Source organism: Panthera uncia (genome assembly GCF_023721935.1).
Source record: "Panthera uncia isolate 11264 chromosome C1 unlocalized genomic scaffold, Puncia_PCG_1.0 HiC_scaffold_3, whole genome shotgun sequence".
Classification (NCBI taxonomy): Eukaryota; Metazoa; Chordata; class Mammalia; order Carnivora; family Felidae; genus Panthera; species Panthera uncia.
The window spans coordinates 3335648-3359711 of record NW_026057584.1 but is presented as its reverse complement, the minus strand read 5'-3'; the positions used below and the strand labels follow the sequence as shown (position 1 = coordinate 3359711).

General features: G+C 50.4%; 1 protein-coding gene across 5 annotated transcripts in view; it reads left to right on the top strand.

Annotated features, from left to right (window-relative positions):
* Positions 1-24064, top strand: part of UBE2F (ubiquitin conjugating enzyme E2 F (putative)) — a 54277-nt gene that overhangs the window by 599 nt on the left and 29614 nt on the right. The window contains exons 1-4 of one of the 5 annotated variants that reach the window (XM_049614576.1): positions 115-334; positions 4712-4845; positions 14642-14671; positions 19240-19305. In XM_049614576.1, coding sequence (XP_049470533.1) covers positions 4728-4845; positions 14642-14671; positions 19240-19305 — 214 coding nt within the window. In that variant the 5' untranslated portion in view covers positions 115-334; positions 4712-4727. Of the gene's footprint in view, positions 1-114; positions 335-2483; positions 3956-4711; positions 4846-14641; positions 14672-19239; positions 19306-24064 lie in introns of those variants that run through there. The other 4 variants (XM_049614577.1, XM_049614575.1, XM_049614578.1 and 1 more) reach the window with 4 other exon arrangements.

Genomic DNA, 24064 nt, shown 5'->3' with positions numbered 1-24064 from the left:
ACTGGCGGGCGGGCGGCGCCGGGGCCGCCTTAGTGCACGCGCTCCTCACGGCCGGGGGCCGGGGACGCGGGGCCGGGCGGCCTGGCCGGGAAAGGCCGGGGCGCCGGCCGCCGCCGGGCTCGAGGGGCAGCCCGCAGCGAGCCCCTGCTTGTGCCGGCGCTCGCACGGCCTCGCTCGCGCCCGCCGTCGCCGGGGAGCTGCCGGCCGCATTGTCCAGAAGGCAACGGAGCCCAAGGTCACCAGCCCGCCGTGGCCGGGGGAAGCGGGACCCGGACGCAGGCCGCCCGGCTCCTCCCCGCCTCGCGAGTCAGGCCGGGCCTGGAGAGCGGCGGGGGTGAGGAGCGGGACTCCCGCCTCGCCCGCCTACCTGCAGCTGCCCCGCGGTGGGGGCGGCCGCGGCTGGGTGGAGGGGTTCGTCCGCACCGAGAGGGGCGCCGAGGGGGAGGGCGTCTTGGAACCATCTGGACCACTGGGTCTCGGATGCCAGACCTGGTTCCGCTGGTGTGTAATCTTGGGTGTGGCCTTCCGCGCCCTGGGCTCAGTTTCCTCATCTGTCACAGGAGGGATCTGGGCCCTGCCCTCTCTGCATTCCCTCCAGCCCCGGAGCAGGGACTGGAAGGATCGGGAGTGGCCGGAGAAGGTTTCCTGGAGGAGATGTCGGAATCTGCTGTCCTGAGGAAGGAGTAGGATTAGGTGGGAAGGGACGGAGGGCACTCCAGACCTGGACAGCACCAGATTGAACAGAAGCTTCCAGAAACGGGCAAGGTGTTGTTGAGGAGCAGGGGTTGGAGGCCAGCTTGCCAGAGGATTTCTGGCTGGGTATGGGGGTGAGGGTGAGTGGTGGGGGACAGCAGGGTGGGGGTGTGCGGCTGGAGGACCCCCACCCCGATTTACTTGCCCTTCGGGTAGTAGGCAGTGCAGGAGGGGGCGGGTTTGCGGATGAAAATAAAGGGTTGGGCTCCCAAGGTCTGTCAGCCAAGCAGGGGGACTCCCCTCCCAGGTGGGGTTTCGGGGCCCCCCGGCATTCTGAAGGAGGAGGGGAGTCCGTGGACTTTTTTGTGCCCTGACTTGGGCCACTGTGGTTAGAGAAGTTGGTTGTCCCCTAGTGACCTGCAGTTCTACCTTTTACTCTAAGATTGGGGCTTTTCCACAGCAGGAAGGATTGTAAATGAGTTCCTCACCCCGTGAGCTCACTGGCCCCTGGTGTCCCTGCACAGGTGGCATGGCCTGACCCTGCGGCCGTGGGCAGGAGTGCCGAGTAAACGTTGACGATGAGACTAGTAAATAGCACGCCAGAATCTTTTTTGAACAGTCAGAGCAACTCCCACCCAGAGGAGAAACTTGAATGGGCCAGCTGGGACTTGTGGCATTTAGAGACCGTGGACGCCACTCGATACGGCTGATCTGTCCCCAAAAGCGCTGCCTTAACGGGGCGCAACTTGCGGCAAAGGGACCGTCCAGTTTTAAGCCTGGTCTTCCGTGGGTGAAGCACATTACAGGAGGCAAAGAGGATTCAGAAGCAACGGCAGGTGTTCAGCAAACTTCTTGACAGTTTGAATAATTCTTTTTGTTCCAGTCTCTTTGTGAATTAACAGCTATGGAAACGTTCCAAATTAGGCCTTAGGTTTATCCCCGAAGTGGCCTGTGGTAATGATACAGATGGAGAGATAGGTGGTCATTATACACTTGGGTTTCTTAGAATGCTAGGAAAGTAAGTTTAGTTTTCCCTTCGAGGGACAACAAAACACGAGTGTCATTGTCTTTATCCCTTGCGGTCATGCCCAGTGTATTTATTAAGGGCCACAAATTTGTTGAAGAAGCCCGGAATCCGACTCCGGGTGGGGTTGAGTTCGGGGCGTATTCTGCCCACTTCGGTGTGGGGTACTAGGCTTATAAAAGAAGCCGAATCCTCAGGAGCAGTGACACGGAACAGTGTCGTGATGAGAGCCTTTCTTTGTCAACGAGTCTTGCCAGGACCCTCTGAGCGGCTCCTTCGGCGCAGGTCCCAGGGAGCCGGGTGTGGACCAGGCGTGTGCCCTGCCCTGGCACTTGCTCCTCCGGACTCTTTGTTATGACTTTCCTAGGACTAGAACTCTCTCCACACACGCCGGGCTCTTGTTTCACTGTTGCCGTCTTTGTACTGGCACGGTCAGCTAGAGGGCACAAGCCGAGCAGACTTCGTGAAGGTGCATGTCTTGTCTGCAGCAACCCTGGCCATGTGGCAGGACTGATGTGCTCGAGGCTGGGTGTGTGGCATGGGGCTTGGCGGGGGAGGCAAACGCTGTTTTGTGATCCACATCTGCCGAAGGGATTCCCGACCAGATCATGCCAGGTGGGGACTGAGCAAGAGAGCCCAGCTGTGGGTGGTGCTGCAGGCGGGAGCCCCCATGGGTGTTTCTGACTCTGTCCCACTGCCAGGCACCTCCTTGTGAGGTTCCTGAACGGATACCTCCCTGCCCTGGGTAAAGCCGAGAAGATGTGCATTTGGTGGTTATGGTCCAGGCTGCTGTGTAGGTTCACCTGCGGGGATGGCGTGGTCAGGTGGCAGTGCAGAAACCAGTGTTGGTATCTTTTCGCGTTTGTGTCAGCTTTATTGAGGTGTGATTGAAGTACGTGAAACTGCACATGTTTAAAGTACGCAGTTAGATCAGTCTTGACGTACACGTACAGCCCTGAAGCCGTCACCACACTCAAGACCGAAATGTGCTCATCATCTCCAAGAGGGAAACTAACGTTTCTTCGGTGACTGCTCCTAGCAGCTGAGTGGCCCCAGACTAGGCCGTTCCTGGGCCCCCATTGTCACAGGATCCACATCAGTAAAAAAGAGTGGGAACTGGGGGTTGGAGGGAGAAATCCTTTCCAGATTTGAAATGTTAGGAGCTTGTGAACCCTGTGTGTAGTAGAACCATCTTTTGAAGCATTTAGACCAATGGTTCTTTTTAAAAAAAAAATTTTTTTTTTTTTAACGTTTATTTATTTTTGAGACAGAGAGAGACAGAGCATGAACGGAGGAGGGTCAGAGAGAGGGAGACACAGAATCCGAAAGAGGCTCCAGGCTCTGAGCTGTCAGCACAGAGCCCGACGCGGGGCTCGAACTCACGGACCGCGAGATCATGACCTGAGCCGAAGTCGGCCGCTTAACCGACTGAGCCACCCAGGCGCCCCTAGACCAATGGTTCTTAAAGGGGTTAGGTGTGTGTTTATGTGTAGGTCACATACAGTGCAGAAGATCTTATTCAGTATTTTTTTTTTATGGTACAAATAATGGAAAATAAAATCCACCAGTCTTTGGAGGAGGGGGAGGTACACAGAAGATGGTGTGAAAAGCTATGTTAGGAACCTGGGTTAGAAATGGTTACAACTAGGGGCGCCTGAGTGGCTCAGTCGGTTAAGCGTCTGACTTTCGGCTCAGGTCATGATCTCACGGTTCGTGACTTCCATCTATGTGTCGGGTTCTGCGCTGACAGCTCAGAGCCTGGAGCCCACTTCGGATTCTGTATCTCCCTCTGTCTGCCCCTCCGCTGCTTGCACTCTGTCTCTCGTATTGTCTCAAAAATAAATAAACATTAAAAAAAATTTTTTTTTAACGGTTACAAATACCAATGGACGGGGGGTTCTTATTTTGGCATTCAATAGCTTGGCCTCAAACTAAAAGTTTTGTGTTTGGGTCAAGTTTTTCATTTGGAAGTTTTAGGTCATTTTCTTTTGAAAACAATCAGAGTGGTATTGAAAGGAAAAAATATTAAAGTAACAAAGGAAATTATGGAAATATTGGGCTGGTGACCAGTTTTCGTGTTTGATCTTTATTGTCCTTCCCAGTGAGCTTTCAGTGGGGGTGCCTGAAACACAGATGAGCTGGAAGCAGCCAGTGAAGAGAATCCAGTTTGGTGCATTAATTATAACTTAATATCCACGTTGATACTGCCTAAAAAAATGTAAATAAGACGCAACATAAGTAAGTGCAGAGATGGTTCTTAAGGTTCCAGCCCCGCCTTTGTTAAAGGAAGAAGGAAAACAAAGCGTTGCGTGGCTCCCTCATCAGGGCTGATGCTCCCCGCAAGTCTGCAGTGGGCCGGGCACTGTGGGGCCGCACCACAGGTGCACGGGCCGTGCAGCGGGGAAGGGCACACTTAACCGGTGGCTAGTGGTGAACCCACGTGGAACCCGTTGGTGGAGGCTCTGCTCGACCACCAGCTCAGGGGGAGCCCTGTTACCAGTACGTCCCAGGGCCTGGTGTCCAGTGAATGTTAAATGCGTGGCTCTTCCTTTTTAAGTTCTTTTTTTTTTTTTTAAGGTTATGTATTTTGAGAGAGAGAGCAGGAGAGGGGCAGAGAGAGAGGAAGAGAGAATCCCAAGCAGGCTCGGAGCTGTCGGCACAGAGCTTGATTTGGGGCTCGAACTCATAAACCATGAGATCGTGACCTGAGCTGAAATCAAGAGTCGGACGCTCAACCAGCGGAGCCGCTTAGGTTTCCCATGGCTCTCTCTTTAAAATTTTCATTAACGCTTTAAAAAATCAGACTTATACAGGATAGCATAGAGATTTCCCAAATTGATTATGAAGGAATCCAGTCTAAGGAACGCACCTCACATACTGAGTTTTTCTGTAACGAAGTTCTAGGAAACTGTTAGCCACCTTATTTTATTGTCTTCGGTTTCCAGTCTTTGTCTAGAGATGTGTCCTTAACCCTGCCCTCGGTCTGTCTTTCAGGGGAAAGGTGGCAGTAATGCTGACGCTTGCGAGCAAACTGAAGCGGGATGACGGTCTCAAAGGGTCCCGGACGTCAGCCACGGCCTCCGACTCCACTCGGAGGGTGTCTGTGAGAGACAGGCTGCTTGTTAAAGGTGATGTCATCCATGTGAGCTGTTTTCTATCCTGTAACAAAATGAAGTCTGACTGGAGGCTCTTCTGGGATGCGAGGTGGCCTGTTGCTGAATAGAAATACTTACTTGAAAGTGTTGAAGGATGTGATTGCTTGTCACTTCCAAGGACTTTGTACTGGGCGCACACTGCAGGAACGCCGACGGCAAGAAAGCATGGCGTGTCTCACGCACTTGGGTGGTGCTCTGCAGGGGCTGCCGGGATGCTAGCGGAAGGATGTCGGTGCTGGGGGGCCAGCAGGCCCAGGACTGGTCCCGGTGCCGTCTGTCTGGCTGGTGTGCGTGGGGCCGGGGAGTCCCTTCCTCTCTTGTGCTCAGTCACAAGAAGCTCCAGGGTCCCTCTCCCACACCCCGGCACCAGTTTCTGGTCTGTACAGGGAGGGAGTGGGATTCAGTAATCTCCCAGCATCCTTCTGTACTTTATTCAAGTCACAGCCTGAGGAGAGCCTTGTACCAAGTAGTTCTCTTCACAGAGTTAATAACAGTGGCCTGGAACTCTCGTCTTTGGAGAAGGGTTTGTGTAACGTGTATGAATGTGCGTGTCTGTGAATATGCCCGTGTTGGTACGGAACTTTTGCGTTCAGTCATTGAACAGACTTAACAGCTGTCAGGTGCAGAGACAGTTTCCCAGGGTCGTGAGACTACAGAAGATGTGGATTCTGAGAAACTTAGCAGAAGTCCATGGGGGAGGGGAAGAAAAAAAGGTTAGAGAGGGAGAGAGCCAAAGCATAAGAGACTCTTAAAAGCTGATAACAAACTGAGGGTTGATGGGGGGTAGGAGGTCGGGGAGGTCGGGTGATGGGCATTGAGGAGGGCACCTTTTGGGATGAGCACTGGGTGTTGTATGGAAATAAACAGTTTGACAATAAATTACATATTAAAAAAAAAAAGAAATAGTTCCTGCCCTAAGAGCTTAGAATTTGCAGCACTTTTTACTTTATGGCATGTGTTTGCATTTAAGTGTGTAGAGCTAGGAAGCAAAGAAGGGCCACGCAGTTAGGACTGCCTGTTTCATGCTGCAGCAGGCAGACCCCGTGAGGTTACTGGCATTCGTATGTCCTGAAACGGACCTAATGGCAGGACAGCTGGGATGTGTGAACGCGCTGTTGTCCTTCTCAGAAGCGAATCAGCGCTGCCCTTGGGCGGGAGTGGGGGCCAGGAAGGCGTCAGGTTCGGGGAGTCTTAAGCGGTGCCCTCCTCCTCACTCTTCCTGCACCTTGCCTTAGCTCGGGTTTATCCGGCCAGATGGATGATGGGGTAACGATGGAGGAAAAAGCATTTTTTACGTTTTGATACTCTACCCATGCCGTCAGATTGAATTCAGAATTTGTGATGGCGCTGCGGGAGTCAGGTGGGACGCGGGACGCGGCTCCTCACCTGATGGGCCTGATAGGACTTGAATCTCTTTCCAAGATGCTGGCTCGAGGGTTCCATCTGCAGAGGAAGCCAGGAGCCACGCAAACCGAGGAAGGGGTTAGCGGTGTTGACGCTGTCCTCAAGTGGAGGGTATTTTAGCGCCTGGGAGTTACAGTGAGGAAGGTCCAGATATTAGCTGAGGAGGAGCAGGTGGGAAGCCACGAGTAGACCGTCCCGGCTGCTTCACCGTATCCCTTGTCGTGGTTCATAGCTGCTTTTGTACACTGGGCACATGGGGCCAGGCCCTCCGTTGGACACTTTATAAGGCAGTTGTCATTTACCTTTTGCTAAGCCTTGCCCGGTGGGTGGTTCATTTTGTCGCTGAGGAACTGAGACTCAGAGAGGTTAAAAAACTTGCCCAGATTACAACTGTATTATTGCAGCAGGAGAGCCAGACCCACGTTTTGGGGTGGGGCAGGCGCTGGGGGAGCAGACCCGGCAAGCAAGGTCTGAATGAGCAGAAGTGCAAGTCCATTGAAAAGAGCATTCGGGGGGCTCCTGCACACCTTGCACCTGCTCAGGGATTCACCTGCCAGCTCGCAAATGGCTCTGGGACCCAATGCAGCCCAGAGGGGCCCGTTGAGGCCCACAAAGCTGGATTCTGCTCCACCTCCCAGGACAGATGTCTTTGACGGGGTTTGCAGGGCCCCGCTAAGGTCCTTGACCTTGTGAGACTCATCAGAGAGAGGTGCAGAAAGAACCACGTCATGAGGCCACCTGTTTCCATCCTCCTACGACACTGGTGATGATCAGGTTTCTGGGGTAGTCGTGGGTGGCAGGGCTCAGTAACACCCCTCACGTGGCCTGCCCTCTGTCTGCCCTAGGTGGCTGTTGGCCCAAGCTGGGCTGGCTGAGGGGCGAGCGGTTTGGGCTTGTGGGGGAGGGTGGGTAGAGAGCAGGGGTGGGCCTGACCTGAGACTGGGGGCTGTGAAAAACCAGTGCGCACTACAGGGTGCTCTGACGGTCCCTGATCGCCTGGTCTGCACCTAGGGCACTCCTTTACTTGGCCGGGTGGGCCAGAGGCTTTCATCCTGCAGGTTTCTGATGGCGGAAGTGGTGTGTGGAGTCCAGGAGTCCGTAGCATCTTGGGGCACTCGGAGGGTGATTAGGGGAGGCCGGGGAGGCCCCCTCTGGGAACTTTGAGAGAAGTCGGGCGTCCGAGTTCAGTAAGACTGTCGTCCTGGGCTGTGACTTGGACTCACGTGAGAGTGTTGCTCGTGAGGATCGTTAGGTTACACAAAAGCGTATTGCGCGTCGGTGCCACAGGCCGGGTTCCTGGGAATGCGGAATTTGTCAGCAGGAGCGTTAGGAAGCAGTGTCGCTGGGACTGATACCCGTGGAGGGAAAGGAAGGATGCAGGCTTAGGCAGAGTAAGAAATGGAGCTTTGGGGAAGGCCCCAGACAGCCCCTGCTTCGGCAGGTGCAGCCTTCGGAGCTGTCCCCAGCCAGACGAGACGGTCAGGTCTTCCTGCTCTGTGTTGATCAGTTGTCCGCCGGGGGCTGCCCCGAGAGGGCTGTGGCCCGGAGTCGGGGGGTCTGTGCCGCCCACCCAGTTCCCAGAAGGACTGAGAGCTGAAGGCCATGTGCAGACAGCCATGTGTGGCGGGGGAGGCCCGGGTGGGGGTGAATCCTGTCGCCCAGAGGTTGGGATGTGGCTCGGTGCAGGTGGCTGTAGGGCGGAGCGGACGGGTGGGAGAGAGCAGAGGTTGGCAGGGCCGGTGGTGGCTGCGCAGCTGAGGCTCCTGTTCCTGTTCTTGCCTCCGGGAGGCCAGAGTCCCTCTCCCTGGAAAAACCAAAGCCTGCCTGGGAGCAGCCGGCCAGGGGGGGCCTCTCCTGTGCTGGCACCTTGGTCATACCACCTTTTCATCCGCATCTCATGGGTAACTGTCAGGGACGTCCTCCAGGCTGGAACTGGGTGATGCTTATAGCAGCAGCAGCAGCAGCAGCCCCTGGAGGCCGCAGAACAATTGAGTATTTCCAGGCTAAGACTGGGAGCTGCTGTCTGCCCTGAATCCTAGGACCTGGGGACACTGTGGAGGGCGTGTCAGATCTGTGCAGGTCTGGGCCGAACTGGGGAACCATGGCCAGTGTTTTTAGCCACAGGGCAGGTGGGACTAAGTTCCTGGTGGACCTTTATGGGGCCACTGAGCTAGAGTCTCATCCGGCAGAAGCTTAGCCCCTTTTGTACAATGGGATCATATGTGTCTTTGTGTTCTTTCCTTCTTTCACTCAACAAACATTTTAGTCCAGCTGTGTGCCAGCCTGTTAGTGACCCCCGAAGACCCCAAGAGGCTCCAGGCATGCCAGCAGGAACCTTTCACCTCTGTGAGTCCTTGTTCAGTGTGGAGACTTGGACCGAGCTGAGTTCAGGGTCAGTCCTGGAATTAGGGGAACAAGACAGAATGAATGTGTGCACCTTTATCCGTATCAGCCCCTGCACCCCAGGTGGTTTCTGCTTCTGGGGCTGTGCTGTGTGGCTGTCCACGCTCCAGGCCTGGAGCAGAGAGGCCTGGCCACCCACCTGCATGTGTTCCCCAGGGTCTAGCGTGCAGATGTGTCCTCGGGGTGCCACGCGGGGCCTCAGGTGAACTGCTGTGTCCACATGAGCAGTCTGGTCACGGGATGGGATAGGAAGGCCCGTTCCAGTGCAGTTCCTGGAAGAGTGGGGGAAAGAGAACCATTCATTGTTCTCCAGAGCTGCTGTCGCCATGCCAGGCCCTGCCCAGGACTCTGGGGGTGGGCTCGGGGTTGGGCTTGCCATGTTGACAGAGTACTCAGCAGAACTACGGTATGTATGGATGTGTTATTTATTTATTTAATGTTTATTTTTGAGTGAGAGAGAGAGAGGGGAGGGACAGAGAGAGAGGGAGACACAGAATCCGAAGCAGACTCCAGGCTCCGAGCTGTCAGCACGGAGCCCGACGTGGGGCTCGAACTTACAGACCGTGGAGATCGTGACCTGAGCTGAAGTCGGACACTTAACCGACTGAGCTACCCAGGCGCCCCGCTACAGTATGTATTTTAAGAAGTAGAGCAGTGGCCTAGAAGGAGGAGTCCTGCACATGGAGCTAAGGCAGCTGGCCCCAAGAATACCACTGAAGCTGCCCAGCAAGGTTGGTGGCCCCACGTGGGTGGGCCCGGTAGCCCAGGGGGGGCGGGGAGGGTTGTGGAAGACGGATGAGGTTTCAAGTTGCCCTTGTCCACTCCTGTGGAGAGTGGGGGTGGTGGGGGCCTTGGGCTCCATTCCCATCGATACCAGTCTCTGCTGCGGCAGCTGTGCTGGTTTTCAGGGTTGCGGCCTCGCTCCCTGAGCGTGAAAGGGACCGTGGGTGCTCTGGGCCCACACTCCGCAGTGTGCTGCTGAAGGGCCCCAGACGGAGCGGAAGGGCTGAGGTGAGGGTCTGTGGGGTCCTCAGGCCGGGGTGCAGGTGGTGCCGTCTCTGGGAGAGCTGATGCCCTTAGTTCGGGTGTCTCCCAGATGAGGGCACTGCACGTGGATGCTGAGAGCACAGAAGGGGTGCTCAGAGCATGAAGACAGGCGGGAAGCTGAGAGAAAGTTCTGGTCAAAGAAATCTCGGAGGTAGTGGTTCAGGCCGAAGGAGGTAATCAAGGCTTCTGGGAGGTAGCTGCATCGCCAACTGGGTGACCGGGTGGGGCGGCCCAGCTGCCCTGCCTGGTGGGGCTTGGAGCTGGCGTTTGCCAAGAACCACCTGCGTCTGCGACTGACCTTTTGTCTTAGCTCAAGCTGCCGTAAGCAAATACTGTAGATTGGGTGGTTTCAGCAACACACATTTATTTCTCGTGGCTCAAAGGCTGGGAAGTCCAAAATCAAGGCATCAGCGGGTTCGGTTCCAGTCAGGACCCCCTTCCCGGCCCGCAGTCACCTGGTGTCTCTTCTTCCAAGGGCACTAATGCCATTGTGAAGGCCCCACCCTCATGACCGCATCTAATTCTGATCGCCTCCTGAAGGGCCCACCTCCTAATGCCATCACATGTGGGGACAGGGTTAGGGCTTCAACATAGGAACTCAGGGGGAACACACTTCCACAGCACCTTTGGATGCATTGGTCCCTAACTGCATGAGGAGAAGGGCTTCTCACTCTCGGGACATGCGCACCAGGAGCACCGCCAGCTCTCCGGCAAACGTGCTTATCTGTTAAGCATTTCCTGAGCGACCTGTGTGTGTGCCAAGCCCGAGACCGAGTGCTAGGGTTGCAGGGCTGGGTCACACCGTACAGCCCCTGCCGTGAAGAGTGTGCAGATTTGAGTGGCAGGCAGTGTGGAAACAGAGCGCTGTGCTGCGAGCAGCCTGTGGCAGAAAGGGGCGGATATGTGCCGGGTGAGGGCCACCGCGGTTATCAGGTGGATCTCGTAATCTGATATTTCAGTGCAGGCATGCTTCGAGTGGGCTCTGTGGTTTGCTTTTTAGTTAGAAAGGAGAAGAGTCTAAGCTTTCAGAAGGAAGTTGTGCAGCCACGGAATTGTGCAAGATGAAAGGTAGGGCCAGTAAGGTGTAGAGGGGTTAGCATCTTGGAACAGGCGAGACTTCAGCAGGTTAAAAATAGCCGAGTGTCTTGCTGTTTTACAGGTAGGGGTAGCGTCCTGCAGGCAGTGAGGTCATGCAGGGAAGGGCCACCACTTTGCTAAGAGGCCTCTCGAACATGTAAAGCAATTCGCTCATTTCTTTGGCCGTAGACTTCTTGTACGTAGATTCTAAGGTATAACTACTGATGTTAATAAATTCTTATTTGCCATCGTTTGAAGTGTAGACGAACTGTGTCATTTGTGACAGCTCCATGGGAGTGTGTGGCTTATTTTATCTACTGCACTAGGCTGAGCTAAAATGCCGAGCATCTTGATTGAAATTGTCGTGCTCCCAAGATTGCGCTCCCTGCCTGCGCTTGGACCAGAACCTCGCAGCGGCCCTGACCATGGTGGGGCTCTCCCAGCCCTTGTCCGCTTTCCTTGACTGAGTGACACCGAACCTAGAAATGGAAGCATAACGCTCATCTTTGGAGCTGAAATTCTAGACTACAACGTGAAGTTATCAAATCCATCTGCGTAAACATCTGCGTGCGAATATCTGAGCATGGCCGAGTAGCCTGTGGCGGTTTCCTGTACCTGGGGAGGGCAAAACATTCAGAGGCCTGGGCCCCACGTACACCTCCTGGTGTAGTGGGTCCGCATAGGGCTAGGAGTGGTAAAGGCTGAGCAGGTACTAGGTTATGGTGACGAATGCACAACTCCGGGTTTTAACTGAAAATTAATTGAATCGTACAGTTAGAGTGGGTCTGTTTTCTTGTAAATTGTGCCTCACCAAAGCTGTCGTTTGATAAGTGGGCAGAACAGCAGAAAACTTCCCAAGTGATCTATATGCAGCCAGGCCGGAGGATTCCTGTTCGACAGTGAGGCTTCCTCTGGACACAGGCCTCTGGCCCCGACACCCCATCGTGGTGGTGCAGGGGTCCGCTTCTGTTCGGTCACCACCGTGCCCCTGGTCAGTGCCTTGCTGTTCTCCTGCATCCTGACCTCGCTCTTCCCCAACCCTTGGCACCAGACGGCCGCCTTAGACGTTTTGCTTCTGTTTTGTGGCCCCCTCCCCCTCAGATCCTCTGGGCACACTGGACTACCAGAGTTTCACAACTAGACGGGACAGGCTTGCCGGGGAAAGCCAGTTCCGGCCTCAGTCTCTCAAGACGAGGGCCCTCAAGGACGGTTTCTTGTAAGTTCTTAGCAACAAGCTGAATGGTAGTGTAATAAAATGTGTAAATACAGTTTAAGAACATACATTTTTTGTAGGTATTCTTTTAAATGTTTATTTTGAGAGAGAGAGTGTGCATGTGTGAGCAGGAGAGGGGCAGGGAGAGAGGGAGAATCCTAAGCAGGCTCTGTGCTCACTAATGTGAGCTCTATCTCATAAACAGTAAGATAATGACCTGAGCCGAAATCCAAGAGTCAGACGCTTAACGCCCTTAATCGACTGAGCCACCCAGGCGCCCCCAGGTAACATTTATTTTGAAGTGATTAACATGAATGACTCATTTGTTAAAATGCTTTTTTGATAAAACAAATGCCCTGTGTGAGCCGCCAGAGCGGAGTGTGGCCCTGGGAGGGCCTCGGAGGGCCTGGTACCGGTGTCCTCGGAGCGGGTAGCAGTTTGGCCCCTGCCCGCCTTTGCGGTTTGAGGTTTTCTTTAGCGAGTGCCCTGGCCCCAGGACGGTGAGAACGGGCCAGTCAGAAAGATGAAACCAAAGTTCACCGTGCTCATTAGAAGAAAATGATAGTGAACGTTCATAGGGTTATCCTTACATTTTATCAAGTGACTGGGTTTTAAATGTAAAATGTGCCATGACGCCAGGTGGCCAGGAAAACAGACTTCCCAGGCCTGCACCTCACCACAGAACTTGTTCCTTTTCCAATCACAGCAAGACGATAATGAACTGTCACTCCTCTCTCCGTGCCCGGCTCCGCTGAAGAGATCTGCTCCTTTTCTCAGGAGTGAGGGCGCTCTCCCCGGCTAGGGCACTGGACAGGACACTGTAGAACCACGTGAGCACCTTTCCGCTCCCTCACTCCACCCATCTCTGCCCCACTCCACTTTTCTGAATGCCCATTCCAGATACCTGGAGCCCAGAGTGGACACATTTAGCGGGCTGTCTGTACCCAGATTCTCAAGTGGCTGATACTAAAGGCCTGTGGGCCTCCAGCCCTCGGTCTCAGAGTGGAGCCGTCTGCCTGCCCGTCTTCCCGCTGACGTGCTCCGTGTTCAGCTTCCCAAGGTCATGGCGCCCCCGTCCCTTCCCTGCCCACCGTTCCACACTTCACTTGAAGGAATCGCCCTACCCACTGCTTCTGTGTTTTGGCCCCCCATTGACTTCTTAGTTTTTTGGAATCTGGTTTCCATCTCGCCACCTGCCTTCCTGCCGTTTCGAGGACCCTCAGCGGGGTCCGATCCGCATCCGGTGGCCTCGACTGGGGCCTCATTTCCCTGGGACCAGTCTGTCTCTTCAATCACTTACGTTCCCCACGTGTCTCCTCCTTTTCCTCCTGTTTGTCCTGAGTGACTCTGTGCTCTCTGCCGAGCTTCATTCTTTTCGCCAGCCTCCCCTGTCAGTCTCACGAGGTCCAGGTGGCGTCACCACGGGGTCTCTTTGGCCCTGGCCGTGCGCCCGGATTGCAGCTTCTTCCTCCCAGGACTTCCCCAGCAGCTCAGCTCTCGGTGCCCTCTCGGACCCCCCCCCCACCCCACACAGCGGGCAGACCCTGTGCCCTCAGGCTCTCTGACTGTCCCTGCCTTTGCTAGGCCCTGGCCGCCTCGTGTCATAGGTCACCAGACCTCCGCTTTGCCCTTTCTGAAGTTGTCCTCTCGAGGAAAGTTTGGAAACTGGGTAGAAATGACCCTCTGCTCCCTATTTCTGCAGATTCAAGTTGAGAACTCCAGGCCGTGCGCAGAGCCCTCCTGGTTTCTCATTGCTCTGGCTGCCCTGCGCACCTTCTCCTTCCTGTGCTTGTCTGTGCTCCATGCTCTTGCCCGTCACTAACTTACCTCCTTGGCAAACCTTTTCGTTCCTCTTCTGCTGGACTTAATTCTACTTATTCTTGAAAGCCTGGCCCGTAGACCTCCTTCCTCTAGTCTCCACAGCGGGTGGGGGCCTCTGTGCCCCCAGGACCCCAGAGCACGTTGCTGTGTCTGAGGCACCGATGACTTGCCTGCCTGCTTATTTCCGGGTATCCCAAGAGCTCCGCTCTTAGCAGTAGGAGTGGGGTGTCTGCAGCTTTGTCCCGGCAGAGGGGCGCCGGGCTTCACTGCTGAGTGAAGGGGCCGGGGACTGCGGCACCGAGCCCCGCTCCTTGGGCAGTCGCGAGATGTTAACAGATAGCAGACCCTGGCAGGAGGCAGAGTTTTCTCTCACTGGAAAAGTTCCAGCACACACGGGGCAAGCCTGCATGGGAAGACAGGTCTGAAAGAACCAGAAGAGACACAGGTGCGTATATAAATCACGTTCCAAGGGCAGCAGTCCCTCTGTGTGGGGGAACAAGACTTTCAAACAGACTCCAGTGACCGTTTACCTATGGGGGATTTCTATGTGAATTTTAAAGTATTTTCATTTATACCAAGTACGTTTTCAAGGGCCTGTGACCGTATCTGCCGGCATCCCGCAAGTCCCTTTGTGTATTTGAAAGCGATTCCACGGCTTGAAGTCTTAAACAGTAGACCAAGTGTAGATTTCAGTTACTTCGGTCTGTTTTGTTCCGCGGTGTTCCGGAAGAAGTTGCCAGGTTAGAGCAGGGATTTTCTGTGCAGAGTTGATGGATATTAACGACGGTCTCTTTGTTTCCACAGAGGTTGCAGAGCTTGAGGCTAATTTACCGTGTAAGTACAGCGTCCACATTCAGTCCGGAAATGCTGCAGGGTAACTGCACGGAGAAGCTTTTTACGTTGCAATGATCTTGCAGAGCCCAGAGCCTGGTTTTGTGTGTTAGGAGTAAGTTTTAATTTTGTGCAAACAGGTGGAAGTTTTTCAGGGCTCTGATAAGAGTGAGGTATTTACCGTCTTTCTGAGAGCAGCACAGCAGTGCTGTCTCTCTCCTTGTTATGGCAGAGGTGCTTTGGCTAGGTTTTGTGTCTCTTCCACAGCATTCTGTCCCACATCGTCTTTTTGTCCTTTTTTTTTGAGAGAGTGCATGTGCATGAGCTGGGGAGGGGCAGAGAGAGAGGGAGAGAGAGACACGGGGCTCGATCTCACGAACCATCAGATCATGACCTGAGCCGAAATCAAGAGTTGGATGTTCAACCGAATGAGCCACCCAGGCGCCCCTGTCCCACGTCCTCTTTGAGTGAAAAGATATAAATCGATGCCAGTCCTATTTTTGTGAGTGACGGCACCACTTTTTTGGTCCACAAAGTGCTTACTTGTAATTTATCTCTGTGCATGGGCTGGGGTGGCCATGTACCCCCATGTCACCAGCTGTCCTCACCGTGCTCAGTCCTTCCTGCCCAGGCACAGAGACCCACGGTGTGGTCTTCACCTGTGAGCAGGCTCACTCCCCAGGCAGCTCATTTGTGTGATGTGTCAAAGGTGCGGTTTTTTCCTGTTACTAATCCCTTCCCAAACTTAGCATATTGTGTAAGACCACTAAAGCCTGAAAGCTTTGACCATTTTAGTATTTTTTTGAATTGGGACTTTTTATCATCATACTTGGTTAAAAACAGTTCTGGGGTGCCTGGGTGGCTCAGTCGGTTAAGTGTCCGACTTCGGCTCAGGTCATGATCTCACGGTCCGTGGGTTTGAGCCCCGCGTCGGGCTCTGTGCTGACAGCTCAGAGCCTGGAGCCTGTTTCAGATTCTGTGTCTCCCTCTTTCTCTGACCCTCCCCTGTTCATGCTCTGTCTCTGTCTCAAAAATAAATAAATGTTAAAAAAAAAAAAAAAAGAAAAAAAAACCATTTCTGAGGTTGAGGATGTTTGTCAGTGTAGGCGAAATATTTTGTACGTTGGTCTCCTGGTCTGGGCGAATGCTCGAGAGAACTTGGTATCTGGCCCACCTGACACAGGTCAGAGAGGGTCCGTTCCCGCCACCAACTAAAGTTAGAAGTACGGTGGTGGGTGCACCTGAAGTGGTTGCAGAATCATTTGTAAGGGTAAGTACACACAGTTTCCTGAAAAATTCTTTTTAATGTATGGTATTTACATATGAGTGTGGTGGGTTGTGATATAACATAGGCTTCTTAGTGGGGGTCTCAGTCAAAAATGTCTTAAAGATCCCTGAATTAGGGGCGCCTGGGTGGCTCAGTCGGTTAAGCACCCGACTTCGGCTCAGGTTAGATCAAGCCCCAAGTCGAGCTCTGTGCTGACAGCTGGGAGCGTGGAGCCTGCTTCCGATTCTGTGTCTCCCTCTCTCTCTGCCCTCCCCTGCTCACGCCTTGTCTCTCTCTCTCTTTCAAAAATAAACAAACATTAAAAAAAAAAAAAAAAGAATCCCTGAATTGCTTGACCTCAAAGTTTTCTTCTAGTCAGAACTGGAAGGAAGTGTCTTGGGGTTCTCTTAAAGGGTTTATGTATATGCACATGCATATGTTTAATCAAAGACCATAAGAAGTTACTGCTTACATATGGTTCATTTTGTCCTTAAGTAAGACTCTGACAGAGATTGTTGGGTTTTAGCACGTAGAGAAGGATTGCTTCAGCTTTATCTAAAATTTTGGTTTAAAAACAAACTGGCTCAGTCGGTAGAGCATGTGACTCTTGAGGTCAGGGTTGTGAGTTCAAGCCCCCCGTTGGACCTGGAACTTACTTTAAAAAAATTACAAAAACTGTGTAATTGGCTCTCAAGCCAGAATTTTAATTACTACCTTAGGTCTGAAAAAGGTATCTTGCTAACCTTGATGGCCCAGGTATCAGATAAAAAAAAGTATGTGCTCTCTGCCTCTTTTCTCACTTTCTCCCTTCCCTCTGCCCCGTCAGAGTCAGGGAAGTCTAAGTTCGTTTGTACAAGTAAGCCATGCTTTCCAAAAGTACAGATCTCATCACAGAGCAAACAAGGAGCCACCGGAGAATAAATCCTTAGTATCTCTCTAAAGTGTTAACGAAGGAAAAGAAAATAACTTGCCATGTGAGAGTGCTGCTTGTACACATCGCATCGAGAACTAGTTTGGAGCTCTGTGCAGGCAAGTTTATAGAGGTCTCTCTGTTGGCGAAACCACACGTTCCCTCTCAGATAGAAGCATGAACGTGCTAGCCTGTGCCTGCAGGCAGAGGAAAGGCTAGGGTCCCGGGTTTCCATACAGCCCTTGCATTGAACTAAAACGAAAACCTGACTTCTCACTTTTTGTGGTCGTTGTTAGGCCTTTTTTGAGTTTTAAGATGTTTGGTTCTTTCCGTAGTTTTACTGTTTTTTAATCTACCTGGTAACTTATTTATTATTGGTGGGCCAATTTGTTCTAGAAGGATGGGTTTCTACATCTATGCCTTTACCAAAATGAAGGAGAATGCCAGGTATTAAAAACAAATGAATGATGCCAACTTCAGCTGATCCGTGAACATTTTCTAAGCCCTTGTCGTACATTTTTGTTACATACATCTCACTGGAAAGATAGCATTTATCATTTCAAGTTAAGATTAGGAAGAATGGGGTACCTGGGGTGGTTCAGTCGGTTGGGCGTCTGACATCAGCTCATAGTTTGTAGGTTTGAGCCCCACGTCAGGCTCTGTGCTGACAGCTCAGAGCCTGGAGTCTGCTTCGGATTCTGTGTCTCTCTCTCAGTCTGCCCCTCCCCCACTCATGCTATCTCTCTCTCTCTCTCTCTCTCAAAAATGAATAAACATTAAAAATTTTTTAAAAAGAAAGATTAGGAAGAATGAAGCACATTCCAGTTATTCCATGGGCAGTTCACACATGTGGTTTGGGCACGTGGCTCCCAGTTTCTGTGTTTATAAAATAAGGAATGTGACGGTGTAATCTCTAAGACCCCTTCTTGCTCTTGTAGACTAAGTTACCTTTCACTCTACAATGATTTTCTCAGAGATTGATAAAGGAAGAAACCCTGCTAACAGTTTTGTATGGTTTTTACGCATCACGCCAGCCTGTTTCTGAAGTCATGAGGTGAGGTGTGGTATAAGGAGAAGAGCCATGAACTAGTCTTTTAATTTGGGAACTAAACCTTTTGTTGATAACCTGTGTGATTCCGGGCTGGTTGCCGAACCTCTCTGGACCTTTGTGTCGTCTCATGCTGGAGGATATTGGACGAGATGATCTCTAAGGGCCATTTCCAAGTCAAAATTGAAGTTGTCCTGTTTTCGGTGAAATTTCATACCATTAGAAAACCAGGCAAAACGTTTGCAGTGAGACTTGTAAGAAATAAAGTCAGCTGGCGATCCAAGGAGTTCAGTGCAGTATTTTCTGAGTTTATAAAGTATAGACAGTTTCTCCATATTCCTTCCCAGCATAGTGGGTGTTTATTCCTTGTGTGCTTACTGTTCTTCTATACCCTTTGTTTGAAGGAACAGATGTAGGATGTGGCCAACTTGTATCTGCACCACTAGCCATTCCCTCTTCTCCTATGGGAACTCCTTGTCCCGGTTGACCAGACCCCTTCCAGTGTGGTACAGGGGGCATAGGGCACTGCCATCTGAGCAGAGCATCCCTTCATCCACAAAGCAGGCTGAGCTACTACTTGGGTTGGGAAACTTTTTTTTTTTTTTCTTGATGCCAGGTAAACTGGGTGCTAGCTAACTTCATGGACACCTTTTTTTTTTTTTTTTTTTTTTTTTTTTGTAAATGTTTATTTTTGAGAGAGGGAGAGACAGAATGAGGAGGGGAAGGACAGAGAGAAAGGGAGACACAGAATCTGAACCAGGTTCCGGGCTCCAAGTTGTCAGCACAGAGCCCGACGCGGGGCTTGAACTCACAAATTGTGAGATCATAACCTGAGCCAAAGTCGGATGCTTAACGGACTGAGCCAGCCACCCAGGTGCCCCTCAAGGACACCTTTTGAGCTTCCGTTTACTGTGATGGGTCTGAATAAGTGTGGTGGTGGTTGAACAGCCCAGAAGTTTGGCCTGCGTTTTTCTGGTTTTGCCATGTTTAGTTAGCCTTACCCACACGTATTAATCTCCTTAAAGTGTGGTGTTCTCTTTTCAAACTAAAGTAGCATTATTCTTAAAGTTAATGGAAAGGTCTCAGTTTTTAGTGATCATTAAAAGATTGAAAGCGGCCATCTCAGTTTGGAATTAAAGAGGGCGGGACTGTAAGGAGGGACACCCATGGCAAAGTCACCGGCTTGCAGTGTTAGCAATAGTGGCACAGTTAGTGACACGCCAAGAGCGAGGAGGGGTCTACAGACTCTTCCAGCACCTTAAACGCCACGCGTGTTTCAAGGTCAGCCTCTGTGTAGGGGCTGCCCCCGGCTGTCAGACCTTCCTGATGTGCTGTTTCTTTTGCAGGTACGTGTAAAGTGCATTTTCCTGATCCAAACAAGCTCCACTGCTTTCAGCTAACTGTGACCCCAGGTAATGTTCTTCCACACTTAAGTGTTACAGTGATTTGCAAACAGCAAAGTTTGAAGGCTGCCCAGATCTATAATATTTGGCTTGATGTGTCCTCTGACTTCTTGAAAGTTAAGACAGTAATGACTTCATGCCGCACGCAGAGCAGATACGTGCCTTGTAGTCAAATGAAGCAGGATAAAGGGAGTCTGTGGCATTCAGCGGGAACTCCAGAAGTGAAGTACGGACTGTCGGCCGGAGTGCAGGCCACAGAGGCAGTTGGTGCGCCGTGGAGACTGTGAGCTTTGAAATCCTGGTCGGCGCTCCTGTCTCGTGGCTGTGTGATCAGGGTTCGGGTTGCTTAATCACCTCTCTGCCCCAGCCCGCCCAGCTAGAAAGTGAGCATCAAGGACCTCTCTCACGGGACAGTTACGAGGGTTAAGTGGAAATAGACAGTGGCTGTGAAGCGCTCCAGCCCAGGGTCTGGCTCAGGGGAGGGAGCAGATCACCGGCTGTCTGTGTTAGGGCTGATAAGAGTCTAAGCTCCAGGTGCTCCAGGATGGTAACGTACTCCTCCTTGGTCAGGCTGCGCAGGAGGAAGGAGGACTCTTTGTGTCCTCATTGCCGTGCGGCTCTAAGCATCGCAGATTCCAACCCGGCACAGCCCGCCAGTGCTGACGTCGGGCAGCGGGTGCTGTGCTGTGACCAGTCGGTGCTCCTGTGGGGTGGGTGGGGAAGGGAGCGTTGTGGAGGAAATGGAAGGTGTTCTTTTATTCAGGGGATGGAAAGGGAGTGAGAAACCGAGAATGATGCGTCACTAGCCAATTAGAAAGTCGAAGAAAATACAGAATTTCAGTGGGCGATAATGACCCTACAAATAAGACCTGGCAGTTATCTCCCTGCAGGTAGGATGGATTATTTTCTGTTGAAGATGTTTTATAATAATGGGAAACCTCATTTTCAAAACGTGCTTGAAAACTTAAAAATTCGTTTAATCCCTTTGATGGTTCTACAAACATCGCTGGACATGTACGTAAACTCTATCTGATACCATTTCCTCTAAGAAAGCACCAGGGGTGATAACCCGAGCACAGGCTTCTACATGCCTGACATTGAGAGATAACCGGAGCTCAGGACTTGAAACTAGGAAACCATGACAATTAGAACCACTCTGGCTGCCTTCATAAAGCACATACTGCACATTGTGCTGTTTTTAGCAAGGGCTGTTGACTCAAGGTCACCATTCCGGAAGTCATTTGCTATCATTGTTAAGTAATGCAGTGTTTTCAGAAATTCTTCTGGGGATGAAGATCGGTTCTGTGTACTGGTCTCAGACGTGTGTTTGTCATAAAAACGTTTTCTTGCCTCTGCCTTTCTCGGGCGTTTTCAGCGGTTGGCAGGCATTCCGTTGCTCTGCGCGCCACCGAGGCGTGGGCTCTGTGGTCCTCCCCGGCCGCTCAGAGACCTTTGTTGAGTTTGTCGGGCTTGTCATCATCTGACACGAGTGGGTTTGTGTCAAGTCCAGCCTCTGAATAAGAGTTTCTCTTTTTTTCTTTGTCTTTTTTTAACTGCATTTTTTTAATGGAATCACATGGATGTTACGATTATCGAGATTGTGTACGTGAAACCATCTTTGATGTTCTTACTGTTCTCGAAAGTGGAGCGCAGTTACAGTAGTTACGGTTCGGTCTTCACCTTTCCATCAGATTCAAGAGTAACTTGTGTTTTGATGCCTGTAACTACTTAGTACCTTAGCATTTCTATTTGTAATAAGTGCACATCAGGGACGCGATTGTTGCACTGAGCTGTCTGCTCAGCATGCCCTTCAGATGCTGTCTGTGTGCCCTTATTTTGTGGTGTTAGTGAGTCCGAAAGCTGCTGTGGTTCCTGCCCTTTGTTATTAAGAAACGTGGCAGAGGGGCGCCTGGGGGGCTCAGTCGGTTGAGCGTCCGACTTCAGCTCAGGTCACGATCCCGCGGTCCGTGAGTTCGAGCCCCGCGTCGGGCTCTGGGCTGATGGCTCAGAGCCCGGAGCCTGCTTCCGATTCTGTGTCTCCCTCTCTCTCTGCCCCTCCCCCGTTCATGCTCTGTCTCTCTCTGTCTCAAAAATAAATGTTAAAAAAATTAAAAAAAAAAAAAAAGAAAAGAAACATGGCAGAGATCTGTCAACCCTAAAAATGTGTCTAACATCATGGTTTTAAAACAACTTCTTGGAGTCATGCTCCTCTTAGTATTGGGAAGAAATTGTGTAACTATGCCTGAGTGAGAAAGTTTTAACCGTGTATGAAGCACATGGTCTTGAACTCTCCTCATTGGCAGCCAGTAGTCTGAAAACGCAATAAGGTAGAGAGTCTGGATATTTCGGTGGTCAGGGTGGGAGAACTGCATCTGCGTTTGAAGCCCAAAGCTCTTTTTTATCTGGCTCCTGGCAAGAAAGTTCTGTTCATACTAGGTAACATGTTCGTAGTTTTGTTTTTCGAACATCCCTCGTGCTTGGGAGTAAATGTACTCTTCTGAGGAAAGACGGAAATGTATTTTGGTGGTAGAGGAAAACTGAATTTAAGGGGGAGAAAGGTCTCCGTCAACTCACAAAATAAGAAAAAATACTAGTAAGTGAAATGAGACGAAACAAAGCAAACGCTAAAGACTTGCCGAAATGCTCCCTGGAGTCTTCTGTGAAGTTGGAGGCACAGTTTGAAAAACTGGGTCAGGTCGTAGTTGCCCCACTGACTTGCACGGGTCCCCTCAGCCTGCCTGCTCCACTGTGACGTGCAGCTTTTAGGCAGAGGGGAACATGGACTTAAATAACAATTTTTTTAAGTTTAGTTTTTACTTTTTTTTTTTTTTAAGTTCATTTATTTATTTTGAGAGAGAGAGCTCGGGAGGGACAGAGACAGAGAGAGAGAACCCAAAGCAGGCTTCATTGTCCGCGCAGAACCCGATGTGGGGCTCGAACTCACGAACTATGGGATCATGACCTGAGCCAAAACCAAGAGTCGGACACTTAAACTAACCGACTGAGCCACCCAGGCGCCCCAGTTTTTACTGTATAAAGAAATTTTACTGAGGTATAAAATTACGAACAATAAGATGTACTAATTTGGACTGTTCAGCTTTACTAAGTTTTGAAAAAATGTATATACCTGTATAACCACAAGCCCGGTAAAGATACTTGTAGTATTTCCAAAATTCTCTTCTGCCCCTGGCTACCCATCCAAAGTTCCTTTCTGGTTTCTGTTACCGTAAATGACTTTTGCCAGTTCTTGAATTTCATATAAATGGAATCTTATGTGTGCACTCAACTTTTTAAGAATGTATTTTCCGAAGGAGTTGCACTGCTGTATACTGACCAGCAATGACTGAGAAGTTCCACTTGTTCTACATACTTATCAGTATTTGAGTATGAATAGTATCTCATTGTGGTGTCAATTTGCATTTCCCCAGTGCTGGCATTTTGATTGAGATGGATCAGTTTTGCACGCAGTGGCAGCATAGCAGTGTTGAGTCTTCCCGAGCAGGAGCAGAGTCGTGTAAATCTGCTTTACTTTCTCTCAGCAGTGTTTGGTAGTTTTCGGTGTACAGGCCTTGCAAATACTTTGTTAAATATAATACCAAGTATTTCGTGTTTTTTAAGCTGTTATAAGTGGAATTTTTTAAACTTTTTTTTTTTAAATACAATACCAAGTATTTCATGTTTTTTAAGCTTTTGTAAATGGTATTTTTAAAATTTCCATTTTACTTGTTACTAATTATATGAAAATACAATTGATTTTTTAACATGTTGATCCTGTGTCCTGTTCTCTCGCTAAATTCACCTATTAAATTCCAGTAGCTTCTTAGTATATTCTTAGGATTTTTACATCCATGATCATTGCATCTGTGAGAAGGACATTTTTACTTCTCTTTTTAAGAGTGTGTATGCCTTCAATTTCTTTTTCTTATTGCACTGGCTATAGCCTCCAGTACAGTGTTGAAAGAGGTAGTGAGAACATATGTCTTTGCCCTGTTCCTGATCCTAAGGGAAAGTGCTCATTATTCATTGAATATGATTTTATCTGTCTTTTATCAGGTTAAAGAGTTCCCTTTTTTTCCTGTCTGCTGAGAGTTTTTATCATGTGTGTTGAATTCTTTCTAATGCTTTTTCTGCATCATTTGAGATGATCATATGATTTTTTCCTTTATTTTGTAAATATAGTAAATTCCACTTACTGATTTTTGAATGTTAAACCAACGTTATATTCCTGTGGTAAATGCCACTTGGTTGTTGTATGTTATCTGTTTTTTGTTTTTTACATTGCTGGATTAAATTTGTTAATATTTTGATACAGAATTTTATGTCAATATTCATGAGGAATGTTGGTTTGCAGTTTTCTTTTGTGATTTTTTTTTTTTTTTTTTTGGTCTGGTTTTGGCATCAGCAATGCTAGCCTAGTAGAATAACTGAAGAAGTGTTCCCTCTTGTTTTCTGAGAGCTTGCATAGGATTGGTATTATTTATTCCTTAAATATTTGACAGAATTCCACATTTAAGTCGTCTGGACTTAAGAGTTTTCTTTCTGGAAAGTTTTTACTTATGAATCCAAAAATAGACACAGGGTTATTCATCTACTGTGTTTGTTAAGTCAGCTTTAGTGATTTTTTTCCTTCTAAGGAATTTGTCTTTTTCACCTAAAGAATTATTGATCTAAAAGTTGTTCAGAATATTCTCTTACTCTACTGTTGTATGTAAGATCTGTACTGATGTCCCCTTTTTCATTCCTGATATTGGTAATTTCGGTCTTCTTT